Below are 27,500 nucleotides of genomic sequence, written 5' to 3'. Positions count from 1 at the left end.
CCCCCGGGCCGGCCCTAGGCCTCCGAACCGGACGTCTTCCTGGGCTTTGTCACCAACTCCTTGAGCGAGGGAATCAGGGAGCGCAGCTCCTCGGCTGTCGCCTTCTCCGATTGGTCCCCCTCGGGGGCGTGCCCGAGAGCCGCATCCTGATTGGAGCAGCGCCGCCGATGACGACGCCGCAGCAGTAGCCGACTCCGCCCCCTTGCCCTGGCCAATGAGAAGCTTCACGACGAGCGACTGGAAGCGTAGTAGCAGAGCGTGGTGGTCCTGTGGGGGGGGGCGGGGGGGCGGGAGAGGGACGGAGGGAAGGAGAGGGAGGACAAACTTCTGGACATCTGCTAATTGGTTTTTTACCCTTCTATCTGGCAACAAAACTGACACCTTTTTTTACAAGGAGTCATGTTTGCATAGACCACAATACCTGCAGTCATAATGCAAACAAAAGACATAACTCTGATAATGTATGGCACTGTCCTTGAAGTTGATTGGTCCACACCCGAGACAGCTTTCCTTAGAGCCTAGTCTCACATGGGTTGGACCAGATGACGCCAAAAGGTTCTGGACATCTGTGAGGATTAACTCACTAAAGAGCTTCATACTCGTTGGTTCATCTTCTAGGTTCTTTCGGTAAAGTCACCACGTAGAATGGAAATAATACAATAATAAAAATAAAACATAATAAAATACAATTATCACGACGTTTCGGCCACAACGCAAGCAGCCATTCCTCAGGCGAAGAACAGGTCTGTCGGAAAGGCAGCGTCTGAATGAACACCACCAGGCTTGGCAGCGTATATTATTTTATTATTTCCCTTCTACGTGACTTTACCGAAAGAACCAAGAAGATGAATCCCTGCAGTCACGAAATCTTTAAATCGAAACTCGTTGGTTCTTTCGGTAAAGTCACGTCGGTGTAACACAAGCGTCCGTCATCAGCTGGGAAAGCGTGGCCTGCTGCTGAGGCTGACTGTTTTAAAAGGTGGGAACCAAAGAGAATGGATGACGAAAGCTTCATATCAAGATTTAACGATGATAATTGTTTTTTTACCCTTTTATCTGGCAACAAAACTGACACCTTTTTTTTCTTTAAAAAGGCGTCCGTTTTGTTGCCAGATAAAAGGGTAATTTTTAAAAATCATATTTTGCTACTGGCAAAGGAGGTTCCAATGGTGAAGATTAAACTAATAAGCTTTTTTTTATTTTCTGGGTCTTTCGGTAAAGGCTCAAAGAAAAAAAATAACAAAAAAGAAAAATATTTTCTTTGAACCTATCGACGTGACTTTACCGAAAGACCCAAAGAATATGAATTCCTGCAGTCACGAAAGCCTCAGGTTAAGATTTAAGCTATTATATTCTGTTTGCCGTGCAGCTCTCTGTCAGAAGCCATCATGAATGATGGCAGCTCAACAGAGTGGCGGCCACCACGGTGAGAGAGAGAGACACCCAAACTCCAAATACAGCAGCAGGCGTGAGAGGGTTGGGAATCGAACCCACGACCTCCTGCATACCAGGCGAGGAAGATGACATCTCCGAGCCGCCGCCGGTGCTCTTAGTTTGTTGTCCTTCCCCCGCAACTCCAATTAATACGTACGGTGCCGAAGATCAACACCCATACGTACACAGAGATCCACCCAGACCCATAGAGACACCCAGACCCATAGAGACACCCAGACCCATAGAGACACCCAGACCCATAGAGACACCCAGACCCATAGAGACACCCAGACCCATAGAGTCACCCATAGAGAGCCACAGACACCCAGAACCATAGAGACACTCACAGATACCCACAGAGACCCACAGAGACCCATAGAGACACACACAGACACCCACAGAGACCCACAGACACCCAGACCCATAGAGTCACCCACAGACACCCACAGAGACCCACAGACACCCAGAACCATAGACACACCCACAGACACCCACAGACACCCACAGAGACCCACAGACACCCAGACCCATAGAGTCACCCACAGAGAGCCACAGACACCCAGAACCATAGAGACACCCACAGACACCCACAGAGAGCCACAGACACCCAGAACCATAGAGACACTCACAGATACCCACAGAGACCCACAGAGACCCATAGAGACACACACAGACACCCACAGAGACCCACAGACACCCAGACCCATAGAGTCACCCACAGACACCCACAGAGACCCACAGACACCCAGAACCATAGACACACCCACAGACACCCACAGACACCCACAGAGACCCACAGACACCCAGACCCATAGAGTCACCCACAGAGAGCCACAGACACCCAGAACCATAGAGACACCCACAGACACCCACAGAGAGCCACAGACACCCAGAACCATAGAGACACCCATAGACACCCACAGAGACCCACATACACCCAGACCCATAGAGACACCAACAGACACCCACAGAGACCCACAGACACCCAGACCCATAGAGACACCCACAGACACCCACAGAGACCCACAGACACCCAGACCCATAGAGTCACCCACAGACACACCCACAGACACCCAGACCCATAGAGACACCCACAGACACCCACAGAGACCCACAGACACCCAGACCCATAGAGACACCCACAGACACCCAGAGACCCACAGACACCCAGAACCATAGAGACACCCACAGGCACCCACAGAGACCCACAGACACCCAGACCCATAGAGACACCCACAGACACCCACAGAGACCCACAGACACCCAGAACCAGAGACACCCACAGACACCCACAGAGACCCACAGACACCCAGACCCACAGACACCCACAGAGACCCATAGAGACACCCACAGACACCCACAGAGACCCACAGACACCCAGACCCAGAGACACCCACAGACACCCACAGAGACCCATAGAGACACCCACAGACACCCACAGAGACCCACAGAGAGCCACAGAGACCCATAGAGACACCCACAGGCACCCACAGACACCCACAGAGACCCACAGACACCCACAGAGACCCATAGAGACACCCACAGGCACCCACAGACACCCACAGAGACCCACAGAGAGCCACAGAGAGCCACAGGTTAGCACGGTTGGCTACGGATGGTGCCAAAGAAGGAGGCAGTCTCTCTCACCGGGAGAATGACTCCGTGGAGGTGGGCGACGATGCTGGGCACGGAGCGGCCCGGCGCGTGCAGCGCAGCCTGCCTCGCCTGCTGGAAGAGTAGCGTGGCGGTGAGGTGCAGCACCAGGGCCGGGTCCTCGCACGTACCCAGCTGCCCCAGCAGCGCCTGCCTGTGCTGGAACAGCAGCTGCCTGCACCGCCGCACAAGACAAAGATCCCCCGTGTAGCCTTAACAGACTGTAGGGGCAAGTGCTGTTAGCGAGCACCTATGAAGGCCGGCACGGCACACGAGGGGGGTGGGCGCCAACACCACGCCCGGCTGCCTTTGTCTCCACAGCGGCGATGTTTACACATCGCGCCAGGTACTCATTTGTGGCTGAGTCGACCTCGGGGAGGCACAGGACCGGTTTAGACAATCGTCGCCGGTGTTTGCCGTGAGCGGGAATCGAACTCGGGTCGCCAGGTTCGGAGTGCAGCGTAGCGCTAACCGCTACATCACCGCTCCCCACGCAAACACAGACACTACACTACACACACTACACTACACACACTACAAACACACTACACACTACACTACACACACTACACACTACACTACACACACTACACACTACACTACACACACTACACACACACACTACAACACACTACACACTACACTACACACACTACACACTACACTACACACACTACACACTACACTACACACACTACACAAACTACACTACACACACCCAGGCCCACCCCTGGTTAAAAATAAAACAATAGGCGGGGGGCCACACACGGACTCACCGCTCTCGCCCTCCTGCTGTGAGGCCCGGTTTCTAACAGGCCACGGACCGGTACCGGTCCGACGCGTTTTTTTTCTTTCTCGTGCAGTTCGGTGACCAAACCGAGATCTTCCAACGCACTGCCTCATAGCTGTCAACCCCTTATCAGTGCCCCACCTTATCACAGACCAATTCAGATCTTATCGGTCACCCCGTGCCCCTCATAAATCTCCACGGTCATCCTACAAAGTTCCATCACAAACAAAAAGACAGAATTTTTAGTATTATTTTTGCCCCTGTATTGAAACGGCTGTACGCCGTATGGAAGTGGAAACTCAATTTCCTTGAACAAAAATACTGGCTAAACCGTGTGGGTTGACAGCTATAGCTGTTTTACATTCGAAATCCCAATATGGCGAACGGGGAAAGGAAAATTAAATTGTAGGGGTAAGAAAAGTGACAAGGTCTCTCCACTCCTCCTCTCTCATGCCCGTGGGTCTCTGTCGCAAACCACGAACCCGGCTCACCTCTCCCGTTTCCTGTCCACCTTCTTGATCATGAGGTCACAAGCCTCAGCGGCCTCCTCCAGAGACGATAGGAACTCCTCCACGCTCTGAAAGGGCGGTGCACACGGCAGGGAGAGAGGGGCGGGGAGAGGGGCAACGATGGGGTGAGGATGGGGCGATTGGTACGGCGCAGCAGCGAAGCAACGCGGGAGGGAGTTTCAGGAACGCGCGGGGGGACGGACAACGGAGAAACAACGGAACTTGTGACAGATGAGAAGAGGGTTTTACCCTGCCTGGCAGTACAACAGAAGTTGCGCTAAGATGTTCACGGGACCTTTTTTGCCAGTTTCGGAGAAGGCAAAACTAAGAACAGGGTTGTTACCCTTCCTGGCCATGATAAAACAGGGGTTTGTGTTAAGACGTTCAAACACCAAATAGATCGCTTTGGCAAAGGCATCACCGAGTTTGTGTTAACCGCACGCGGTACAAACATTGCTCTGATAATGTTACATGGCACTGCCTTTAATAATAAAGTAACTACAATGTTACATGGCAATGTCATGAATATAAACACATTCCTGCGGAGGGAGCTGCTTCGTCAATGGCCAGGGTCAACGGCGGCGTGGTGCATTCCGCAAATATGGCCGACTGAGGGCGGGCACAAGCCGTCGTGAGTAGGTTAAACGTTGAGTTTTATCAGGGCACCACGGGGTGACCAGCCCCTCCCCACCCAGCCCCACCCCTCCCACCGCCCACCCAGCTCCACCCTCCCCACCCAGCCCCTCCCCACCCAGCCCCACCCCTCCCATTTTTGGATGCACGACGGATGGACGGACACAATAATCCCCTGTGGGCTGGTGTAACCAGGAGGTTCCTACCAGTATAAACTAACTAAAATGTGACATGGCATTCTCTTTGAAACTGATTGGCCTACAGCAGAGACACCAACAGCCTTGTTCATGGCCTCACGATATCGCCGCTCACCCTGAGCTGCGAGTGCTCTGACACTGCCGGTGAGTCGGCGTGGTGACGGCACCGCCACCACGGCGCTTGTGCCAGGCTAGGTGCACGTTGAGGTCACGTGAGGTCACGGGCCGGACCCAGGTGCCACGACTCACTGAGATGACTGGCCGATGCACCGCCTGTGTATATGTACGTGCGTATACACACGAACATACGAACCCGCGATGGGCAAGATGTTTTGGTGTGGTACTGATAATGATGGCAATGAACACCGGCAGCCAGTACCTTGCCTCCCATCATGGCGTGCAGCTTGACGAGTGGACGGCGCAAGTCCTCCGGCACCTTCCCGAGGATTTTGAGCCGCCCCTGCCGCCAAAGTAACGGAAATCAATCGGTGAGAATCTTCGTTTCACACAGTGCAGTTAGCGAGTAGCAGCAGCGCCTATGAACACACAAATACAAAGCTCCCCCGTGTAGCCTGTGACAAGCTGGTGGGGCAAGTGCAGTTAGCGAGTAGCAGTAGCGCCTATGAACACACAAATACAAAGCTCCCCCGTGTAGCCTGTGACAGGCTGGTGGGGCACGTGCTGTTAGCGAGCAGCAGCAGCAGCGCCTATGAACACACAAAGACAAAGATCCCCCGTGTAGCCTGTGACAGGCTGGTGGGGCAAGTGCTGTTAACGAGCAGCAGCGCCTATGAACACAAAGACAAAGGTCTCCCTTATAGCCTGTAACAGGCTGTTGGGGCAAGTGCTGTTAGCGAGCAGCACCTATGAAGGCTACCGGCACTGTGGCACACGAGGGGGTGGGTGGCCAGCACCGCTGTGAATGAACCAATTAGACCTCTTCACAATGCTGGCCTCACAACGTACGAGTTATAGATTTGTGTCAAAATCTCAGGTCTGCTGTCGTTTGGTGTGAGTGATGCGGTGACGATGGTGGTGGTGGTGGTGGTGATGGCGGTGGTGACGATGGCGATGGTGGTAGTAGTGGGGTTGGTGACGATGGTGGTGGTGGCGATGGTGGTGGCGATGGTGGCGACGGTGGTGGTGGTGGTTGTGGCGGCAGTAGTGGGGTTGGTGACGATGTTGGTGGTGGTGACGATGGTGGTGGTGGTGATGGTGGTGGTGACGATGGGGACGGTGGTGGTGGTAGTAGTGGGGTTGGTGACGATGGTAGTGATGATGGTGGCGGTGGCGATGGTGGTGGTGACGTTGGCGACGGTGGTGGTTGTGGCGGCAGTAGTGGGGTTGGTGACGATGGTGGTGGTGGCGGCCGTGGTGGTAGTGGCGATGACGATGACGGTGGTAGTGGCGATGACGATGGTGGTGGTGATGGCGGTGGTGACGATGGTGGTGGTGATGGCGATGACGATGGTGGTGGTAGTGGCGATGATGATGACAATAGTGGTGGTAGTGGCGATGACGATGGTGGTGGTGATGGTGGTGGTGACGATGGTGGTGACGATGGCGATGGTGGTGGTGATAGTAGTGGGGTTGGTGATGATGGTGGTGGTGGTGGTGATGGTGGCGATGACGATGACGATGGTGGCGGAGACAACGCCGCCATTCCCACCGCGGCCGTGCGTCACCTCGGCAGTGATGGGCCCGGCAGCCTCCGGCGACGACGCGGAGGCGGCGTCCGAAGCGAGGGACGCGAACACCGAGTTCCCCACGTCTGCGCACAGCGTCTTGAGCAGGTGGCGGCTCAGGTTCGGCTGCACGTCATCTGCGGGGCGGCGGCGGTGAGTTGTAAGATCTCGGTTTGGTCACCGTTCGGTGACAGCGCGGGAAATAAACTCAGATTTATTTTAAAGTGCACAAAAAGTAAAGAACTCGGTTGGACAACGGTAGGTGGACGACATCTTGATCACAAGGAGCACGTGGTGCCTGAGACACGTGGAGCCTGCATCTTGGGCGAGGCGATTGCCACAGTTTAGGAAGCGCGGCGTTTTTATTAAATAATTTATTTTCTTCTTCTTGGTTCTTTCGGTAAAGTCACGTAGAATGGAAATAATAAAATAAAAAAAATAATAACATTTTATTTTATTATTTCCCTTCTACGTGACTTTACCGAAAGAACCAAGAAGATGAATCCCTGCAGTCACGAAAGCTTTAAATCGAAATTGATTTTCTCTTTCTACGTGACTTTACCGAAAGAACCAAAGAGTAATTCCTACAGTCACGAAAGCTTCAAATCTATCTTAACAGGGGAAAACCTCGATTTAAAGCTTTCGTGACTGCAGGGATTCATCTTCTTGGTTCTTTCGGTAAAGTCACGTCAAGGGAAAAAAAAAAAAACATAATAAAATACAATTCTCACGACGTTTCGGCCACAACGCAAGCAGCCGTCCTCAGGTGAAGAACAGGTCTGTCGGAAAGACAGCATCTGAATTCATTCATTGTGGCCGAAACGTTCGTGAGAATTGTATTTGAGAATTGTATTTTATTATGTTGTATTTTTTTATTTCCCTTCTACGTGACTTTACCGAAAGAACCAAGAAGAGGGAAAAACCTCTTCTCCTACTTTACCTACGCTGTGTTTATTAACGCGGCGTTCGCCGTAACGAATTAATTGAGAGTACAAGACTCAAACTCGAAGTCCCCCCAAACTCCTTCCCTCCCCCCCCACCGTGTATCAGCGTCCTCTGCCGCGATGCCGTTCCACACGGCCACAACAAACAAAACCCCCACAGCTCCTGGCGGCATCTCGTACGCCCTCCCGCCCTCCCGCCCCTCACCAGGAAACAGAAGGGCTCCCCGCAGGAATAAGCGGATGTTGGCGACGGAGGCCGACAGCTCCTCCTGCAGGTCCCTGCGTCCCTGCCTCCGCTGGCTCCCCGTGCCGCCCGGCTCACCCTGCGTCGCCACCAGCAGCGCCGACTGCAGCGCGGCGGTGTAGGCTTGGGAGAGCGGCCTAGGGTGAGGGGAGGGTGAGGGGAGGGTGAGGGGAGGGTGAGTGGCAGAGGTCGCAAACATGTTTTGATTCCTTACCCGTACCCGGTCGCACCAGGGTCGCAAACGGGTACCCGGCCGTACCCGTACCCTACCCGTACCCGGCCGGGTACGGGTAGGGTACGGGTATCGGGTACCTGATTGCGACCTCTGGGATGAAGCCATGTTGCAGACGTGGGTGGGTTGATTCTAGGAACTTGAATTGTGAGAAGAGACAAGACGTTGGGAAATGAGTGACAAACGGTGACTCACCAGTGACTCACGGCCTACCCGTACCCGGCCGCACCAGGGTCGCAAACGGGTACCCGTACCCGGCCGGGTACGGGTAGCCGGGTATCGGGTACCCGGTTGCGACCTCTGGTGAGGGGAGGGTGAGGGGAGGGTGAGGGGAGGGTGAGGGGAGGGGAGGGGAGGGTGAGGGGAGGGTGAGGGGAGGGGAGGGGAGGGTGAGGGGAGGGTGAGGGGAGGGTGAGAGGAGGGTGAGGGGGGGGGGTGAGGGGAGGGTGAGGGGGGGTGAAGGGTGGGTGAGGGAGGGTGAGGGGAGGGTGAGGGGAGGGTGAGGGAGGGTGAGGGGGGGTGAGGTGAGGGTGAGGGGAGGGTGAGGGGAGGGTGGGGGAGGGTGAGGGGGGGTGAGGTGAGGGTGAGGGGAGGGTGAGGGGAGGGTGAGTGGAGGGTGAGGGGGGGGTGAGGGGAGGGTGAGGGGAGGGTGAAGGGGGGGTGAGTGGAGGGTGAGGGGAGGGTGAGGGGGAGGGTGAGGGGAGGGTGAGGGGAGGGTGAAGGGAGGGTGAGGGGAGGGTGAGTGGAGGGTGAGTGGAGGGTGAGGGGAGGGGAGGGTGAGGGGAGGGTGAGGGGAGGGTGAGAGGAGGGTGAGGGGGGGGTGAGGGGAGGGTGAGGGGGGGTGAAGGGTGGGTGAGGGAGGGTGAGGGGAGGGTGAGGGGAGGGTGAGGGAGGGTGAGGGGGGGTGAGGTGAGGGTGAGGGGAGGGTGAGTGGAGGGTGAGGGGAGGGTGGGGAAGGGTGAGGGGGGGTGAGGTGAGGGTGAGGGGAGGGTGAGGGGAGGGTGAGTGGAGGGTGAGGGGGGGGTGAGGGGAGGGTGAGGGGAGGGTGAGGGGGGGGTGAGTGGAGGGTGAGGGGAGGGTGAGGTGAGGGTGAGGGGAGGGTGAGGGGGGGGTGAGTGGAGGGTGAGGGGGGGTGAGGTGAGGGTGAGGGGAGGGTGAGGGGAGGGTGAGTGGAAGGTGAGGGGGGGGTGAGGGGAGGGTGAGGGGAGGATGAGGGGAGGGTGAGGGGGGGGTGAGTGGAGGGTGAGGGGAGGGTGAGGTGAGGGTGCGTGGAGGGTGAGGGGGGGGGTGGGGGGAGGGTGAGGGGAGGGTGAGGGGGGGGTGAGTGGAGGGTGAGTGGAGGGTGAGTGGAGGGTGAGTGGAGGGTGAGGTGAGGGTGAGGGGAGGGTGAGGGAGGGTGAGGGAGGGTGAGGGAGGGTGAGGGGAGGGTGAGGGGAGGGTGAGGGGAGGGTGAGGTGAGGGTGAGTGGAGGGTGAGGGGAGGGTGAGGTGAGGGTGAGGGGAGGGTGAGGGAGGGTGAGGGAGGGTGAGGGAGGGTGAGGGGAGGGTGAGGGGAGGGTGAGTGGAGGGTGAGGGGAGGGTGAGGGGAGGGTGAGGTGAGGGTGAGGGGAGGGTGAAGGGAGGGTGAGGGGAGGGTGAGGGGAGGGTGATTGGAGGGTGAGGGGAGGGTGAGGTGAGGGTGAGGGGAGGGTGAGGGGAGGGTGAGGGGGGGGGAGGGTGAGGGGAGGGTGAGAAGAGGGTGAGTGGAGGGTGAGTGGAGGGTGAGGGGAGGGTGAGGTGAGGGTGAGGGGAGGGTGAGGGAGGGTGAGGGAGGGTGAGGGGAGGGTGATTGGAGGGTGAGGGGAGGGTGAGGGGGAGGTGAGGGGAGGGGAGGGTGAAGGGTGAGTGGAGGGTGAAGGGAGGGTGAGGGGAGGGTGAGTGGAGGGTGAGTGGAGGGTGAGGGGAGGGTGAGGTGAGGGTGAGGGGAGGGTGAGGGGAGGGTGAGGGAGGGTGAGGGAGGGTGAGGGGAGGGTGAGGGGAGGGGGGAGGGTGAGGGGAGGGTGAGTGGAGGGTGAGGGGGGGTGAGGGGAGGGTGAGCGTGCGTACCGGGACAACTCCTCCGCCAGTTCGTCAATGGCGTCTCTGTCGAACTCCGGGAACTTCTTGGCCAGGACGTCCTTCACCTCGGCCAGTGGAGGGTACGAGGGTGCGGGCGCGTGCCCACGGCCGCCTGGGCACAAAGACAAAGATCCCCCGTGTAGCCTCAACAGACCGTTGGGGCAAGCGCTGTTAGCGAGCAGCACCTATGAAGGTCAGAACGGCACACGAGGGGGTGGGTGGCCAGCACCACGCCCGACCGCCTTTGTCTCCCCAGTGGCCATGTTTACTACACACCGCACCAGGTATTCATTCGAGGCCGAGTCGACCTAGGGGAGACCAGGGACCGGTTCAGATAATCGTCACTAACGGCGTTGGCCGTGAGCGGGAATGGAACCCGGGTCGCCGGGTTCGTAGCGCGGCGTAGCGCTGTCCGCACACGCGAACAAACGCACACGCGGACGCACAACAACAACAACAGCACAAAGCGGCGGCGATGTCACCGCGGCACTGGTACCAGGCCAGGTGCACTCTGGGGGCTACCGCACGCGCGGTCTCCGAGGCTTGCCGCCGGCAGGAGGTCACGGCACAGACCCGGCGGTTCGGCGCCGTGGGGGTCGACCGACTGAGACGACCGGCCCGATGCGCCAGGCCGCGCCCTCGCTCCACAAGCACACGACCCGCGTCGTGCTAGAGCCAGAGGTCGCAACCGGGTACCCGATACCCGTACCCTACCCGATACCCGGCTACCCGTACCCGGCCGTTTGCGACTCTGGTGCGGCCGGGTACGATTAGGCCGTGAGTCACTGGTGAGTAGCCGTTTGTCACTCATTTCGGGTAGGGTACGGGTAGGCCGTGAGTCACTGGTGAGTAGCCTTTTGTCACTCATTTCGGGTAGGGTACGATTAGGCCGTGAGTCACTGGTGAGTAGCCTTTTGTCACTCATTTCGGGTAGGGTACGGGTAGGCCGTGAGTCACTGGTGAGTAGCCGTTTGTCACTCATTTCGGGTAGGGTACGGGTAGGCCGTGAGTCACTGGTGAGTAGCCTTTTGTCACTCATTTCGGGTAGGGTAGGGTACGGTTAGGCCGTGTGTCACTGGTGAGTAGCTGTCTGTCACTCATTTCGGGTAGGGTACGGGTACGGGTAGGCCGTGAGTCACTGGTGAGTAGCCGTTTGTCACTCATTTCGGGTAGGGTACGGGTACGGGTAGGCCGTGAGTCACTGGTGAGTAGCCTTTTGTCACTCATTTCGGGTAGGGTACGGGTACGGGTAGGCCGTGAGTCACTGGTGAGTAGCTGTCTGTCACTCATTTCGGGTAGGGTAGGGTACGGGTAGGCCGTGAGTCACTGGTGAGTAGCCGTTTGTCACTCATTTCGGGTAGGGTACGGGTACGGGTAGGCCGTGAGTCACTGGTGAGTAGCCTTTTGTCACTCATTTCGGGTAGGGTAGGGTACGGTTAGGCCGTGTGTCACTGGTGAGTAGCTGTCTGTCACTCATTTCGGGTAGGGTACGGGTACGGGTAGGCCGTGAGTCACTGGCGAGTAGCCTTTTGTCACTCATTTCGGGTAGGGTACGGGTAGGCCGTGAGTCACTGGTGAGTAACCGTTTGTCACTCATTTCGGATAGGGTACGGGTAAGGAACGGCTACCCGTATCCGGCCGGGTACGGGTACCCATTTGCGACCCTGTTGCAGCCGGGTACGGGTACGGGTAAGGAATCAAAACCCGTTTGCTACCTCTGGCGAGAGTGCCTCTCACCCGAGGCCTGGTGGTGCTGGTGGTGGTCGTCGTCGTCGTTGGGGTCTCCCTTCCCGCGGGGACGCTTCTGCTGCTTCTTCGTCTTCACCTCCCGAGCGTTGCCGCGCGACGCCTTCGTGTCTTGAGCGAGACGCCGGGTTGGTGGCGGAGGGAGGGGTGGGGGAGGAGGGGCGGGAGGGAGGTGGGGAGGGAGGTGGGGAGGGAGGGATGGAGGGGAGGGAGGTGAGGGATGGAGGGAGGTGGGGAGGTGGGGAGGGAGGGGAGGGGAGGGAGGGGAGGGGAGAGAGGGAGAGAGGGAGGGAGGGGAGGGGGGGGGAGGTGGGGAGGGGAGTGGAGGATGGGGGGAGGAGAGAGGGAGGGGAGGGAGAGAGGGAGGGAGGGGCGGGAGGTGGGGCGGGAGGGAGGGGAGAGGAGGGGGGGGGAAGGGGATGAATGAAGGGAGGGAGGGAACATGGGGAGTGGCAGGGAGACACAGGGAGTTTAAACTAAAAACTCAACGATTTTGTATTTGACCAGGTAAGGCCCCCACTGATCTGCTGTGTGGCAGCTCTTTCTCAGAAGCGACAGCACTCAAACCACGTGGCCTCTCACGTGGAAAGTTACAGCAGCCAAATACTCGAAACGCGTGATGTTGATTCTAACGTTTACGTCGTTAGTGATAATCATTTGCACACCTTTCAGAAACGCTTCCGTGACGTAAACCCCGGCATTACTGTACTATCATGATTATTTGCGTGCGACCTGCAGAACGAGCACCTCCGGTTGGCTACGTGCGCGTGATAGAAGTTCAACGCGCACACACAGAGACCCACAGTCACCCACAGAGACACACACACACAGAGACCCACAGGCACCCACAGAGACACACACACAGAGACCCACAGACACCCACAGAGACACACACACAAAGACCCACGCACACACACACAGAGACCCACAGCCACCCACAGAGACACACACACAGAGACCCACAGCCACCCACAGCCACCCACAGAGACACACACACAGAGACCCACAGAGACACACGCACACACACAGAGACACACGCACACACACACAAAGACCCACAGCCACCCAGAGACACACGCACACACACACACAGAGACCCACAGCCACACACAGAGACACACGCACACACAGACACACATAGACCCACAGAGAGACACGCACACACACACACACAGAGACCCACAGACACCCACAGAAACACCCACACACAGAGACACACAGAGACACACAGACACCCACAGAGACACACACACAGAGACCCACAGACACCCACAGACACACACACACACAAAGACCCACAGCCCCCCACAGAGAGACACGCACACACAGAGACCCACAGCCACACACACACGGAACGTGCGTGTGTGTGCGTGCGTGTGTGCGTGTGTGTGTGCGTGCATGCGTGCGTGCGCGTGCGTGCGTGTGTGCGTGTGTGTGCATGTGTCTGTGCGTGTGTGTGTGCATGTGTGTGTGCGTGCGTGCGTGCGTACCTACCGTGCACTCTCCGCCGCCGTTCGTCTCCCTGCTCGGCTGGCGCCGTGGACGCGGCGCAGGAGGAGAGCGACAGCAGCTGCTGCTCTGAGATCACCAGGGCGGGGGCTCGCAGCGCCTCCTGCGGCAACGGGGAGCGGCGGTGCAGCGGTTAGCGCTTCGCCTCCGCTATGAACCCGGCGACCCGGGCTCGATTCCTGCTCACGGCCAATGCCGTTGGTGACTTTTGTCTGAACCGGTCCTGGGCCTCCTCTAGGTCGACTCGGTCTCAAATGAGTAGCTGGTGTGTAGTGAACATCGTTACTGGGGAGATAAAAGCGGCCGGGCGTGGTGCTGGCCACCCACCCCCTCGTGTGTCGTGCCGGCCTTCATAGGTGTTACTCGCTAACAGCACTTGCCCCTACAGTCTGTTAAGGCTATACGGGGGACCTTTGTCTTTGTGTGTACGTGTGTGTCCGTGTGTGTACGTATGTGTATGTGTGTACGTATGTGTATGTGTGTACGCGTGTGTGTGTACGTACGCGTGTGTACGTACACGCGTGTACGTATGTGTACGCGTGTGTACGCGTGTGTACGCGTGTGTAAGTACGTGTGTGTAAGTACGTGCATGTACGCTGGGCTTCCTTAGCACCGTAAGTAGCCAACCGTCCTCCTCCACCTCACCCCCCTCCCCGCCCCTCTGCCAACACGTGGGCACAGATGTTCAGCTCCCTCCCTCTCTCCCTCCCCCCTCATCACCCCCCTCCCACACACCTCCCCCCTTCCCCCATCCCTCCCTCCTCCTCCTCCTCCCCATCACCCCCCCACACCCCTCCTCCCCCCCCCCCCACACCTCTCCCCCCCCACCCCGCCCACCTGTGACGCGTGTGCACGGACGCTCTCCTGGAAGAGCTCCAGGCAGGAGTTGAGGAAGTCGGCGGAAGCGACGAGGCGGCCGCACAGCACCACGTGGGCGGGGGCCGCCCGGCCGCCCCCCGCCCACGACCGCAACACCCCCTCAACGTCCGCCGGGCTCAGCGACGAGGGCAGCAGCGGCTACGGTGGGGGGGGGGGGGGAGGAGAGGGGGGAGGAGGGGGGAGGAGAGGGGAGGGGCACGGGGGGAGGAGAGGGGGGGCACGGGGGAAAGAGGGGGGGCACGGGGAGAGGAGAGAAGGAGGGAGAGGGGGTAGGAGAGGGGGGGGGCATGGGGGGAGAAGAGGGGGGGCCATGGGGGGAGGAGAGGGGGGGCACGGGGGGAGGAGAGGGGATGAGTGGGGACTTTTCACGTGGACTGTGGTAGGTACTCCAGACTAGAGGTTTCCTGGGTTAGATCACGTGAATATAAATGTCGTGTCGTCAAACTACACTATACACTACACTACATACTGCACTATACACTACACACTACACTACTATACACTACACACACTACACAATACACACTCTACACTATACACTACACTCTAGTGCTGCACTAGAAACGAATTGGCCACGTTCTGTTTACGTGACAACCCCCTTACTGATTGCCTGTGTCGGGTGGTGGCGGGTTTAACAACACAACATTCATATATTTACGCGATCTAACCCAAAAAAAACACTGTATTATGAATAATATTGGTCACGAAAAGCCTATGTACATATGTTGAAATTCTATCGCAACATACATGAACAACCGTGCTAATCTGTGGGTCTCCGTGGGTCTCTATGGGTCTGGGTGTCTGTGGGTCTCTGTAGGTCTCTATGGGTCTGGGTGTCTGTGGGTCTCTGTGTGTGTCTGTAGGTCTCTATGGGTCTGGGTGTCTGTGGCTCTCTGTGTGTGTATGTATGTTGAACTTCTTTTGCACCGTACGTAGCCAACCGTGCTAATCTGTGGGTCTCTGTGGGTCTGGGTGTCTGTGGGTGTCTGTGGGTCTCTATAGGTGTTTCTATGGGTCTGGGTGTCTGTGGGTCTCTGTGGGTCTCTATGGGTCTGGGTCTCTGTGGGTCTCGGTGTCTGTGGGTCTCTATGGGTGTTTCTATGGATCTGGGTGTCTGTGGGTCTCTGTGGGTCTCTATAGGTGTTTCTATGGGTCTGGGTGTCTGTGGGTCTCTGTGGGTCTCTATGGGTCTGGGTCTCTGTGGGTCTCGGTGTCTGTGGGTGTCTGTGGGTCTCTATAGGTGTTTCTGTGGGTCTGGGTGTCTGTGGGTCTCTATTGGTCTGGGTATCTGTGGGTCTCTATGGGTCTGGGTGTCTGTGGGTCTCTGTGAGTCTCTATGGGTCTGGGTGTCTGTGGGTCTCTGTGGGTCTGGGTCTCTGTGGGTCTCGGTGTCTGTGGGTCTCTATAGGTGTTTCTATGGGTCTGGGTGTCTGTGGGTCTCTATTGGTCTGGGTCTCTGTGGGTCTCTATGGGTCTGGGTGTCTGTGGGTCTCTGTAGGCCTCTATGGGTCTGGGTGGCTGACTCATTGGCGACGACGGCTGGACGGTGACACGAGCGTGGGGCCCCCGCACCTGCACGTCGACCCACGTGCCCGTGGCCAAGGCCTCGTCTAGCGCGGCGTGGACAGCGTCGATGAGCGAGGGCCGCACGTAGGCCGTCGCGAGGCGCACCAGGCCCGCGCCTTCGTAGCGGCGGCGCACCCAGCCGTCCGGGTCTGGGATGCCCAGCCTGGACAGGGCCTCCAGCTCTGGTTAGGGTCGGGATGAGACATGTGGACGTCAGCGCTCCCCCTCCTGTGCGTGCCTCTGCTGCAGTCGCTGGCCATTGCTATGCACGGCAGGCGGTAGGGTATACCAGGCGAGGTAGTTAACGTCTCCTAGCCACTGTGATGATGATGAGAGAGAGACGCAAACTCCAAATATACAGCAGCAGGCATCAAGGTCGGGATCGAACCCACGACCTCCTGCGTACCAGGCGAGGTAGTTAACATCTCCTAGCCACCGTGATGATGAGAGAGAGAGAGCCATGCAAACTCCAAATCTACAGCAGCAGGCATCAGGGTCGGGATCGAACCCACGACCTCCTGCACACCAGGCGAGGTAGTTAACATCTCCTAGCCACCGTGGTGATGATGAGAGAGAGAGACGCAAACTCCACATCTACAGCAGGAGGCATCGTCAGGGTCAGGATCGAACACACGACCTCCTGCGTACCAGGCAAGGTAATTAACATTTCCTAGTCACTGGGATGATGATGATGAGACACGCGAGCTTCAAATATACAGCAGCAGGCGTCAGGGTCCAAATCGAACCCACGACCTCCTGCACACCAGCCGAGGTAGTTAACATCTCCTAGCCACCGCTGGTAGGGGGGCACGGAGTCTGAACATCAACACAACGATACGAAGACACACGACAGCTGTGCAAAGTAGAGGAAAGGTGGTGAGGCACCACGAGGCGTGTTGAGAGAGGAGGAGGGGGAGGGGGGGCGGCACGACCGTACCCAGGAATCCGTTGAGGCTCAGGAAGTTGTCCACCCACTGGTTCTGGGTGCGAGCGTAGAGCTGGGGGACGAACACCGAGTGCTCGCGACGGCCACCCACCAGGGAGCCCTTCAGCCGCCCGGCCTTCACCAACTCCTCCAGCACGGCTAGAGGGAGGGGGAGGGGGCAAGGGTACAGGAGATGCCACAGGGACCAAGATCCTGACGATGCCTGCTGCCGTAGTATATTTGGAGTTTGCGTCTCTCATCATCATCACGGTGGCTAGGAGATGTTGACTACCTCGCCTGGTGTGCAGGAGGTCGTGGGTTCGATTCCCGCTCACGGCCAACACCAGTGACGATTATCTGAACCGGTCCTGGGCCTTCCCGAAGTCGACTCAGCCTCAAATTAGTACCTGATGCGGTGTGTAGCAAACATCGCCACTGGGGAGACAAAGGCGGCCGGGCGTGGTGCTGGCCACCCACCCCCTCATGCACCGTGCCGGCCTGCTCGCTAACAGCACTTGCCCCAACAGTCTGTTAAAGGCTACACGGGGGATCTTTGTCTTGGCATGTGCGTGTACATCCGTGGGTGTGTAGACTCACTGTAAAACAATCGCTCCTGAAACCCGAACTGGTTGATCAAATTGTGGACACTCGTGGGCCTGCAGAGAGAGACACACGCACAAAGGCCCCGAGTTTAGCCTACGTAAATCTTTGATTCTCACACGCCCATTTCAGGCCGGACTGTCGTATGTACTCCACACTCGAGGTTTTGCTGGGTTAGATCGCGTAAATATATAAATGTTGTGTCGTCAAACCCGCCACCACCCGACACAGCCAATCAGTAAGGGGTTTGTCACGTAAACAGAACGTGGCCAATGCGTTACTAGTACAGCACTAACCAGTTGTGTAGTGTATAGTGTAGTGTATAATGTAGTGTGTAGTGTATAGTGTGGTATATAGTGTAGTGTATAGTGTAGTGTATAGTGTAGTGTATAGTGTAATGTACAGTGTAGTGTATAGTGTATATGTAGTGTATAATGTAGTGTGTAGTGTATAGTGTGGTATATAGTGTGGTGTATAGTATAGTGTATATGTAGTGTATAGTGTGGTGTATAGTGTGGTGTATAGTGTGGTGTATAGTGTGGTGTATAGTGTGGTGTATAGTGTGGTGTATAGTGTATAGTGTAGTGTATAGTGTGGTGTATAGTGTGGTGTATAGTGTGGTGTATAGTGTATATGTAGTGTATAGTGTAGTGTATAGTGTGGTGTATAGTGTGGTGTATAGTGTATATGTAGTGTATAGTGTAGTGTATAGTGTGGTGTATAGTGTAGTGTATAGTGTGGTGTATAGTAGTGTACAGTGTAGTGTACAGTGTAGTGTATAGTGTGGTGTATAGTGTGGTGTATAGTGTAGTGTATAGGCGGACGCCCAGGACCATCGCAAGATGAGACCTGAAATCGATGTTAGTTCCTAGCGTGAACCAATCCACCGCCACTACCCACATAGCGAGAGACACACCGCACACACCCCACGCTTACGGACTAATCTCAAACTGCTTGTTGCTTTCAGTGTTGATGGCCTTTCACCGCGCATCCGATCAACGCGGTTGGCTACGTACTCTAAGATTTCGATTTAAAGCTTTCGTGACTGCAGGGATTCATCTTCTTGGTTCTTTCGGTAAAGTCACGTAGAAGGGAAGTAATAAAATAGGTGAAGAACAGGTGACCTGTTCTTCACCTGAAGACGGCTGCTTGCGTTGTAGCCGAAACGTCGTGAGAATTATTTTATTATGTTTTATTTTTATTGTTTTATTACTTCCCTTCTACGTGACTTTACCGAAAGAACCAAGAAGATGAATCCCTGCAGTCACAAAAGCTTTAAATCGAAATTCTCACGACGTTTCGGCCACAACGCAAGCAGCCGTCCTCAGGTGAAGACCAGGTCTGTCGGGGAGACAGCGTCCGAAACATTCAGACGCTGTCTCCCCGACAGACCTGGTCTTCACCAGAGGACGGCTGATTGCGTTGTGGCCGAAACGTCGTGAGAATTATTTTATTATGTTATATTTGTATTTTTTATTACTTCCCTTCTACGTGACTTTACCGAAAGAACCAAGAAGATGGGTACTCTAAGATCTTCCGATCTCCCAACTGCTCGCCGCAGATCTCTAAAATACAATGTTTCGCTCCGGATGATCGCTGCAAAGTATGCAAAGTATGATCTGTGTTTTGATTTAGTATGCCGATCTTAAAGGTGCATTGAAAAATGTTGATACTCCGACTGATGCTCCTGCTGTTGTGGAGTGACTCATGCAGCCAGCTATGGCTGCAGAGTTTTGTGGTACATGTTGTTTACGTCGTTAATTGTGAAAATTCGGTCACAGTTCCTATGACCACTGTTTCATTGCTTTTATGACTTTATTTTGGTGGTTTTCGAAAAGTTTTTTGGTTTGGCCATGTTTGTTTGTTGTAGTACAGAGTCAGACTGATGGCCTTAATCTAAGTTGTCTTGTGGTTGTTGTTGTTGTTTGACTTGCATCCCACTGGGATATTTGCACACAGCGTTGGTGTACGGTGCTTTTTCTGCAATATTTTGCTGTCTTTTCTTGGATTTTCTGCACTAAGTCACATAGTCACTTTAAGATGTTTTCTTGTTCATGTTTTTTTGTTTGTTGCGGTTGCACCCGATTCGAGAGCCGAATGGCTCACAGGGCTATACCTAATAAAGAAACTTTGAACTCTGGGGTTGCGCTCTATTGGCGATCTGTGCTTTTGTTAGGGCGCGGCACGGCGCGGGGGGGGGGGGGCGGCGCAGGGTGACCTCGTGATGGCGGTGAAGAGGCCCCGGATACGTGCGCGGTGCCGGGACACGAAGGCGTCCGTGTAGACGACGCCCAGGTCAAGCGCGTCCCCTCGCCCCGACACCAGCGAGCCCAGGCGCTCGCGCAGCACCTGCACGCACACGCGGCGAGAGACGGAGGGAGACACCACGGGGAGGGGAGGGGAGGGGGATCGAGAGGGGTGTTAAGGAGAGGAGAAGGGAGACACGGGGAGTTTAAGGGAGGCACGGGGAGGTGAGGGGAGACACAGGGAGTTTAAGGGAGACACGGGGAGTTTAAGGGAGACACGGCGAGGAGAGACACGGGGAGGATTGAGAGAGGTGTTAAGGGGAAGGGAGACACGGGGAGTTTAAGGGAGACACGGGGAAGGGGAGACGCGGGAAGGGAAAAGCAGGCACGGTCACAAAAGAGTTCATTGGGAAACGCTGGGCGACACGAGGAGGGGGGAGGAGGGGGGAGGAGGGGGGAGGAGGAGGGGGAGGGGGGAGGAGGCTATCCCTGTGTACATCTGCAACGTCGAATGCACTCCGACATCTGCAGGCCTCATCTCTCTGTGTGGGTCACGGCTTTCGAGCAGCGCCCCCCCCCCCCAGACAAGCTAATAACGCCTCCGAGTTGCTGGCTTGTCTGCAACAATCTGGCGCTATCAATGTCCATACTTTTTGGTTCTTTCGGTAAAGTCACATGGGGTAGAAAAATAATGGATGACGACGTTTCGATCGCAACGCAGGCGATCGTCATCAGGTGGGACAACCAAAGCGAGAAGAAACTGCGGAAGTAGGCGTGGCACGAGGTTATATAGTGTAGTGTGTAGTGTATAGTGTAGTGTATAGTGTAGTGTATAGTGTAGTGTATAGTGTAGTGTATAGTGTATAGTGTAGAGTGTATAATGTAGTGTGTAGTGTAGAGTGTAGTGTATAGTGTAGTGTGTAGTGTATAGTGTATAATGTAGTGTGTAGTGTATAGTGTAGTCTTTAGAGTAGTGTATAGTGTAGTGTATAGTGTAGTGTATAATGCAGTGTATAATAGTGTAGTGTAATGTGTAGTGTATAGTGTAGTGTATAGTGTAGTGTATAGTAGTGTAGTGTATAGTGTAGTGTATAGTGTAGTGTATAGTGTAGTGTATAATGCAGTGTATAATAGTGTAGTGTATAGTGTAGTGTATAGTGTAGGCCTCGGCAGTAGGGGGGAGGGGAGAGAGAAGTGGGGGGGGGGGGGGAAGGAGGCAGGGCAGAAAGTAGAGACCTCGCAGCATAAAATTCGTCGTCCATTATCATTGTTATTCTTTAACGGAACTGCCGATGGGCTCCACAAACGCAACGCGCGCGCACGCTGTAAACGGAGCTCACCTCGGTCAGGAAGTCCGTCGGGAGATCGTAAACTTTGCAGAGTTCGGAGACGTTGACAAACCCGGCCTCTTGCAGACGATCGTTGACGTCCTCGCCGATCCGGTCCAGGTACGAGCTGCACACGGTAAAAATATTACATCACGAAGCCTCCACCCCCCCCCCCCCCACACTTTGCCAATGTACCCGTACCCTACCCGATACCCGGCTACCCGTACCCGGCCGGGTATCGGGTAGGGTACGGGTATCGGGTACCCGATTGCGACCTCTGGGATGAAGCCATGTTGCAGGCGCGGGTGGGTTGATTCTAGGAACTTGAATTGTGAGAAGAGACAAGACGTTGAGAAATGAGTGACAAACGGTGACTCACCGGTGACCCATGGCTTGCACGTACCCGGCCGCACCAGGGTCGCAAACGGGTACCCGTACCCGGCCGGATACGGGTAGCCGGGTATCGGGTAGGGTACGGGTATCGGGTACCCGGTTACGACCTTTGGCGCATCTGGCACCAGTAGTCGCCAGCCCTCGCGCTCAAATCATCGAGGCACCGGTCGATGCCGCGGGGATGCGTGGAGCGCGGTTGTGGCACCCACCTGTGTAAGATCTGTCCCAGGATGAGCGTCAACTCCTTGTCCGAGCGACACATGTCCACGGCCTTGGCCTCGATGTGGCACACGTCGACGTTGAGCAGCTGCGGAGAGAGGTGGCGGGCGACACGCACAGGTCATGCCGTGCACGTACGCCGCGGCAAAAGGGATCGGAAGAAACGCTCAATTAAAAGAATCTTGATTTGAAGCTTTCGTGACTGCAGGAATCCATACTCTTTGGTTCTTTCGGTAAAGTGACGTGGGTAGAAAATTCATAAATCGCGACGTTTCGATCGCAACACAAGCGGCCGTCATCAGGTGAGACAAACGCAGAAGGAGAACTCCTGCTGAAATTTACAGCAGCCAAATACTCTGAGCGCGTGACGTTGATTCTAAATGTGGAGGGAAACACCGGAGGATCCGCTCAAAATATACAGCGGGTGTCAGGGTAGGGATCGAACCCACGACCTCCTGCGTACCAGGCGAGGGAGTTAACATCTCCTAGCCACCGTGATGATGATGATGACGAGAGACACGCAGACTCCAAATATACAGCAGCAGGCATCGTCAGGGTCGGGATCGAACCCACGACCTCCTGCGCACCAGGCGAGGTAGTTAACATCTCCTAGCCACCGTGGTGATGATGATGAGAGAGACGCAGACTCCAAATCTACAGCAGCAGGCATCGTCAGGGTCGGGATCGAACCCACGATCTCCTGCATACCAGGCGAGGTAGTTAACATCTCCTAGCCACCGGGGGCGGCCAGTTGCTGGCGATTGGGCCGAAATTAACAACTCGCGACGCTTGAGAACCCGGTTTATAATCACGGGTGACTTAAATCCCAGGTTTTTAACTCAGGAGTTCTCAGCATAGCCAGCTCATTGTCTCTGACCTGTGAGCCACTCCGGTCACATCACAAAGTTGAAATGTGTGGGGAGAAGATGGACACTCACCTGCTGAAGGTCAGGCAGGTTCGCACGGCCTGTGAGCACAGAACACAAAAATGACAACGATCATCTGTGTAGCCTTAACAGACTGTTGGGGCAAGTGCTGTTTGCGAGCAGCACCTACAAAGGCCGGCAAGGCACACGAGGGGGGTGGGTGGGTGGCCAGCACCACGCCCGGCCGCCTATGTCTCCCTAGCAGCGATGTTTACGCACCGCACCAGGTACTTATTTGAGGCCAAGTCGACCGAGGGGAGGCCCAGGACAGGTTCAGTTCAACCATCTGGCCTCTCTAGTTATGTGCGATGAAGTAGGGCTGCTGAATATTATAGAGCTTTCCTTCCAAGGCCGCAGTGTTATTGACTAATGTGTTGAGTCCCCAAAAGGTTCGGGTAGCTGTACTGGTGAGGATGATGGTGATGATGGCCTGTGTTGGTGGTTTATGATAGCACTGGTTGTGATGGTCGTATTGGTGGTGGTACTGGTGACGACGATGATAGCGATGTGGGTGATGCATGAAGTGCTGTTGCTGGTGCAGTAGGGGGCACAGGTGGTGCATCTGCCAGTCATCTCAAAGTCAGTCAACCCACGGCACTCCCTCGGTCTGTGCCGTTACATCCCGTCAGCGAGCCTTCGACACTTGGCCTCAAAGTAGACCTGGCCTGGCACAGGCGCCTTGGTGATGTCACCGTCACTTAGTGGTGAATGGCGGGCATTAGTATTGGTGGAGCTGTTGTAGGGGGTGATGATGATGATTAGGCGTTAAATCTATTGAATGGTTGGAAAATTTGGTGTTGTGGTGTTGGTGGTGGAGTTGCTGGTTAGGTAGCTGACGTTGTAGTTGTGTTGTTGGGTTTGAGGTTATCGTGTAGGCAGTGTCCCCACCTCCGTGAGCATGGACCTCATCAATGATCTCCCTCTCCAGCTGATCCAGGGTCAGGATGTCTTTGCCATCGCGGGAATGAATCAGCATCAACCGCCTCTCCTTCAGCAGCCGACCCACCAGCTCCACAACGCATCGCTCCGACAGCCTCAACACAGCAGCCACAACAACGATGGAAAAAGTGTCAAATGCTGCACTCGGGAACAAGCGGAACAAGTGCGGACAAAGCGCCAGAGTCAGCAGCCGTGAGCAAATCGCTTGTGACCTTGACGAAGGCAGTCTCGGTACTGCGCTTTACAAGATGTAATACATTCACAAGAGGTTTTTTTGGGTTAGATCGCGTAAGTGTAAATGTGCCGCTAAACCCGCCGCCGCCGCCATCCGACGCAGACAATCAGTAAGGGGTTTGTCACGTAAGCAAAAGGTGCCGATTGGTTACTCGTTCAGCACTCACCTGTGTGTTGGAGAGTAAACCCACAAGGTCTACAATTCGAGCAAATCGCTTGTAACCTTGAAAAGGGCCGCCTCAGTACTACGCTCTATAAGATGTAGTACACTCATAAGATGTTTTTTGGGTGAGATCGCGTCAAGAGAAATGTGTCGTTCAAGGCCCCGCCACAACCTAACACAGCCAAATCAGTAAGGGGTTTGTCACGTGAACAAAATGTGGCCCGTTAGTTGTTAGTTCAGCACTAACCGGTTGTGTGTTGGAGAGTAAACCCACTACAACGTTTACAATTATCATGTAGTGTATAGTGTAGTGTACTAGTTCAGCACTAACCGGTTGTGTATTGGAGAGTAAACCCACTACAACGTTTACAATTATCGTGTAGTGTATAGTGTAGTGTACTAGTTCAGTACTAACCGGTTGTGTATTGGAGAGTAAACCCACTAAAACGTTTACAATTATAGTGTAGTGTATAGTGTAGTGTACTAGTTCAGTACTAACCGGTTGTGTATTGGAGAGTAAACCCACTACAACGTTTACAATTATCGTGTAGTGTATAGTGTAGTGTATCGTGTAGTGTATAGTGTAGTGTACTAGTTCAGCACTAACCGGTTGTGTGTTGGAGAGTAAACCCACTACAACGTTTACAATTCGAGTACAACACGCCGGTGTGCTGATCTAGTAACTAATTGGCACGTTCTGTTTACGTGACACACCCCTTACTAATTGGCTGTGTCGGGTGGGGGCGGGTTTCACGACACATTTATATTTACGCGATCTATCCCCTAAAAACCTGTTTCATGGTAGGCTGAAAGAGTTTATGCATTAGCTCTGTCTGCCCGTGTCTCCGTCTGTCGTCTGTCCGTCTGTAATGGAGGGGGGACGTGATCATTCTCATGAAGGTGATCGAATACCGAGAAATCTTCAGTATGAAGTCGCGTTGCTCTGCGCAAGTTACCCGATACAAAAACAAAGCAGCCAAAGTGATCCAAAGGGTTCCTTTGGATCACTTTGGCTGCCCGATGGAGCTGCAATCAAAAATCCCATCATCTCATCCCAGCCTGGTTCAGGCACTACCATTGCTATTGGGATCGAACTCACGACCTCCTGTATACCAGGCGAGATAGTTAACATCTCCGAGCCACCGTGATGATGATGAGAGAGAGACACAAACTCTAAATCTACAGCAGCAGGCATCGTCAGGGTCAGGATCGAACCCACGACCTCCTGTATACCAGGCGAGGTAGTTCACATCACCATTAGCAACTGTGATGATGAGAGAGAGAGACACGCAAACTCCAAATATACAGCAGCAGGCGTCAGGGTCGGGATTGAACCCACGACCTCCTGTATTCCAGGCGAGGTAGTTAACATCTGCTAGCCACCGTGGTGATGATGATGAGAGAGAGACGCAAACTCCAAATATACAGCAGCAGGTGTCAGGGTCGGGATTGAACCTACGACCTCCTGTATACCAGGCGAGGTAGTTAACATCTCCTAGCCACCGTGATAATGATGATGAGAGAGAGACACGCAAACTCCAAATATACAGCAGCAGGCGTCAGGGTCGGGATTGAACCCACGACCTCCTGTATACCAGGCGAGGTAGTTAACATCTGCTAGCCACCGTGATGATGATGATGATGAGAGAGAGACGCAAACTCCAAATATACAGCAGCAGGCGTCGGGGTCGGGATTGAACCCATGACCTTCTGTATACCAGGCGAGGTAGTTAACATCTGCTAGCCACCGTGATGATGATGATGAGAGAGAGACGCAAACTCCAAATATACAGCAGCAGTCGTCAGGGTCGGGATTGAACCCACGACCTCCTGTATACCAGGCGAGGTAGTTAACATCTGCTAGCCATCGTATGATGATGATGAGAGAGAGACGCAAACTCCAAATATACAGCAGCAGGCGTCGGGGTCGGGATTGAACCTACGACCTCCTGTATACCAGGCGAGGTAGTTAACATCTCCTAGCCACCGTGATGATGATGATGAGAGAGAGACACGCAAACTCCAAATATACAGCAGCAGGCGTCAGGGTCGGGATTTACCCCACGACCTCCTGCACACCAAGCGAGGTAGTTCACATCACCATTAGCCACTGTGATGATGATGAGAGAGAGAGACACGCAAACTCGAAATCTACAGCAGCAGGCGTCAGGGTCGGGATCGAACTCACGACCTCCTGCGCACCAGGCGAGGTAGTTAACATCTCCTAGCCACCGTGATGATGATGAGAGACGCAAACTCCAAATATACAGCAGGCATCGTCAGGGTCCGAATCAAACCCACGACCTCCTGTAGACCAGGCGAGGTAGTTAACATCTCCCAGCCACTGTGATGATGATGAGAGAGAGAGACGCAAACTACAAATATACAGCAGCAGGCGTGAGGATCGGGACTGAACCCACGACCTCCTGTATACCATGCGAGGTAGTTAACATCTCCTAGCCACACCGGTGTGCTGTACTCGTAACGAATTTGTACGTTATATTGACGTGACAAGCCTTCACTAATTGGCTGTGCCGAGTGGTGGCGGGTTTAACGACACACGTTGTATATTTACGCGATCTAAACCCAACAAAACCTCTACTGTAGATGATACTGATCGCGAAAGAATTAGTGTCAATTGCTTCCCATGCGTTTCAATGGAGCACGATTACCCTAATTGTCACAGCATATGCTTCCAACATCAACACGTCACCAGCCAAAACATTTAAAAACATACGGACACGCACACGCGTCTCGTAGCACACGCAGCATAAACGCAGCACAAACTTATACATCATAAAAATTTCAAATAAATAACCATAAAACACAGCAGCGTACGGGTGTAACATTGACACCGACCCTCGCCTAGATCGTTGCCCCGGAAAACGCACCCGTCTCCCGGGGAAATATCTAGACAACGGCGGGGACTTAGCCGCGGCCTAGTAGGCCTCGAGCGTATTTTAACCGTTATCGTAATAATATATTGAAAGTTTTAAAAAGCAATTTACGTAAACCGCACAGTTGCTAATCGCTCACCTTTGAGCGGTGTCCGTCAGCTGAACTCGCTGCAGGTCCGCTGCGAGCCTGCGAATGTCTTCCCAGTCGGACTCCATCGCGCGTGAAGCGGTCGGCTGAGCGATGGACGTGGACTTTCGGATTCTTGGGTTTCACTGCAGGGCTCATAGGGGCAGACTGAGACTCCCATAGGGTTCAATAGGGGATCATAGGGGCAGACTGAGACTCCCATAGGGTTCAATAGGGGCTCATAGGGCCAGACTGAGACTCCCATAGGGTTCAATAGGGGATCATAGGGCCAGACTGAGACTCCCATAGGGTTCAATAGGGGATCATAGGGCCAGACTGAGGCTCCCATAGGGTTCAATAGGGGATCATAGGGCCAGACTGAGACT

The 27,500-nt window shown here is 55.0% G+C and overlaps 1 protein-coding gene across 1 annotated transcript; it reads right to left on the bottom strand.

Annotated features, from left to right (window-relative positions):
* UFL1 (UFM1 specific ligase 1) lies at nucleotides 1-27,249 on the bottom strand. Its single transcript, XM_061579199.1, is given in 20 exon segments — nucleotides 1-155; nucleotides 157-267; nucleotides 3,082-3,262; nucleotides 4,369-4,454; nucleotides 5,596-5,676; nucleotides 6,902-7,038; nucleotides 8,051-8,226; nucleotides 10,406-10,529; nucleotides 12,155-12,274; nucleotides 13,658-13,775; nucleotides 14,510-14,689; nucleotides 16,124-16,299; nucleotides 17,055-17,201; nucleotides 17,640-17,698; nucleotides 19,861-19,991; nucleotides 21,229-21,343; nucleotides 21,819-21,916; nucleotides 22,767-22,795; nucleotides 23,643-23,788; nucleotides 27,127-27,249. Coding segments are annotated over 20 exon segments (2,433 nt in total). The 5' UTR covers nucleotides 27,204-27,249; the 3' UTR covers nucleotides 1-14.
* Between the last annotated feature and the right edge of the window lie 251 nt (nucleotides 27,250-27,500).

The sequence above is a fragment of the Lethenteron reissneri genome, chromosome 69 (assembly GCF_015708825.2).
Source record: "Lethenteron reissneri isolate LAM-NWPU_2019-01 chromosome 69, ASM1570882v1, whole genome shotgun sequence".
Taxonomy (NCBI): domain Eukaryota; kingdom Metazoa; phylum Chordata; class Hyperoartia; order Petromyzontiformes; family Petromyzontidae; genus Lethenteron; species Lethenteron reissneri.
The sequence above is the reverse complement of the archived record's forward strand: the minus strand, read 5'-3'. Positions and strand labels throughout refer to the sequence as shown.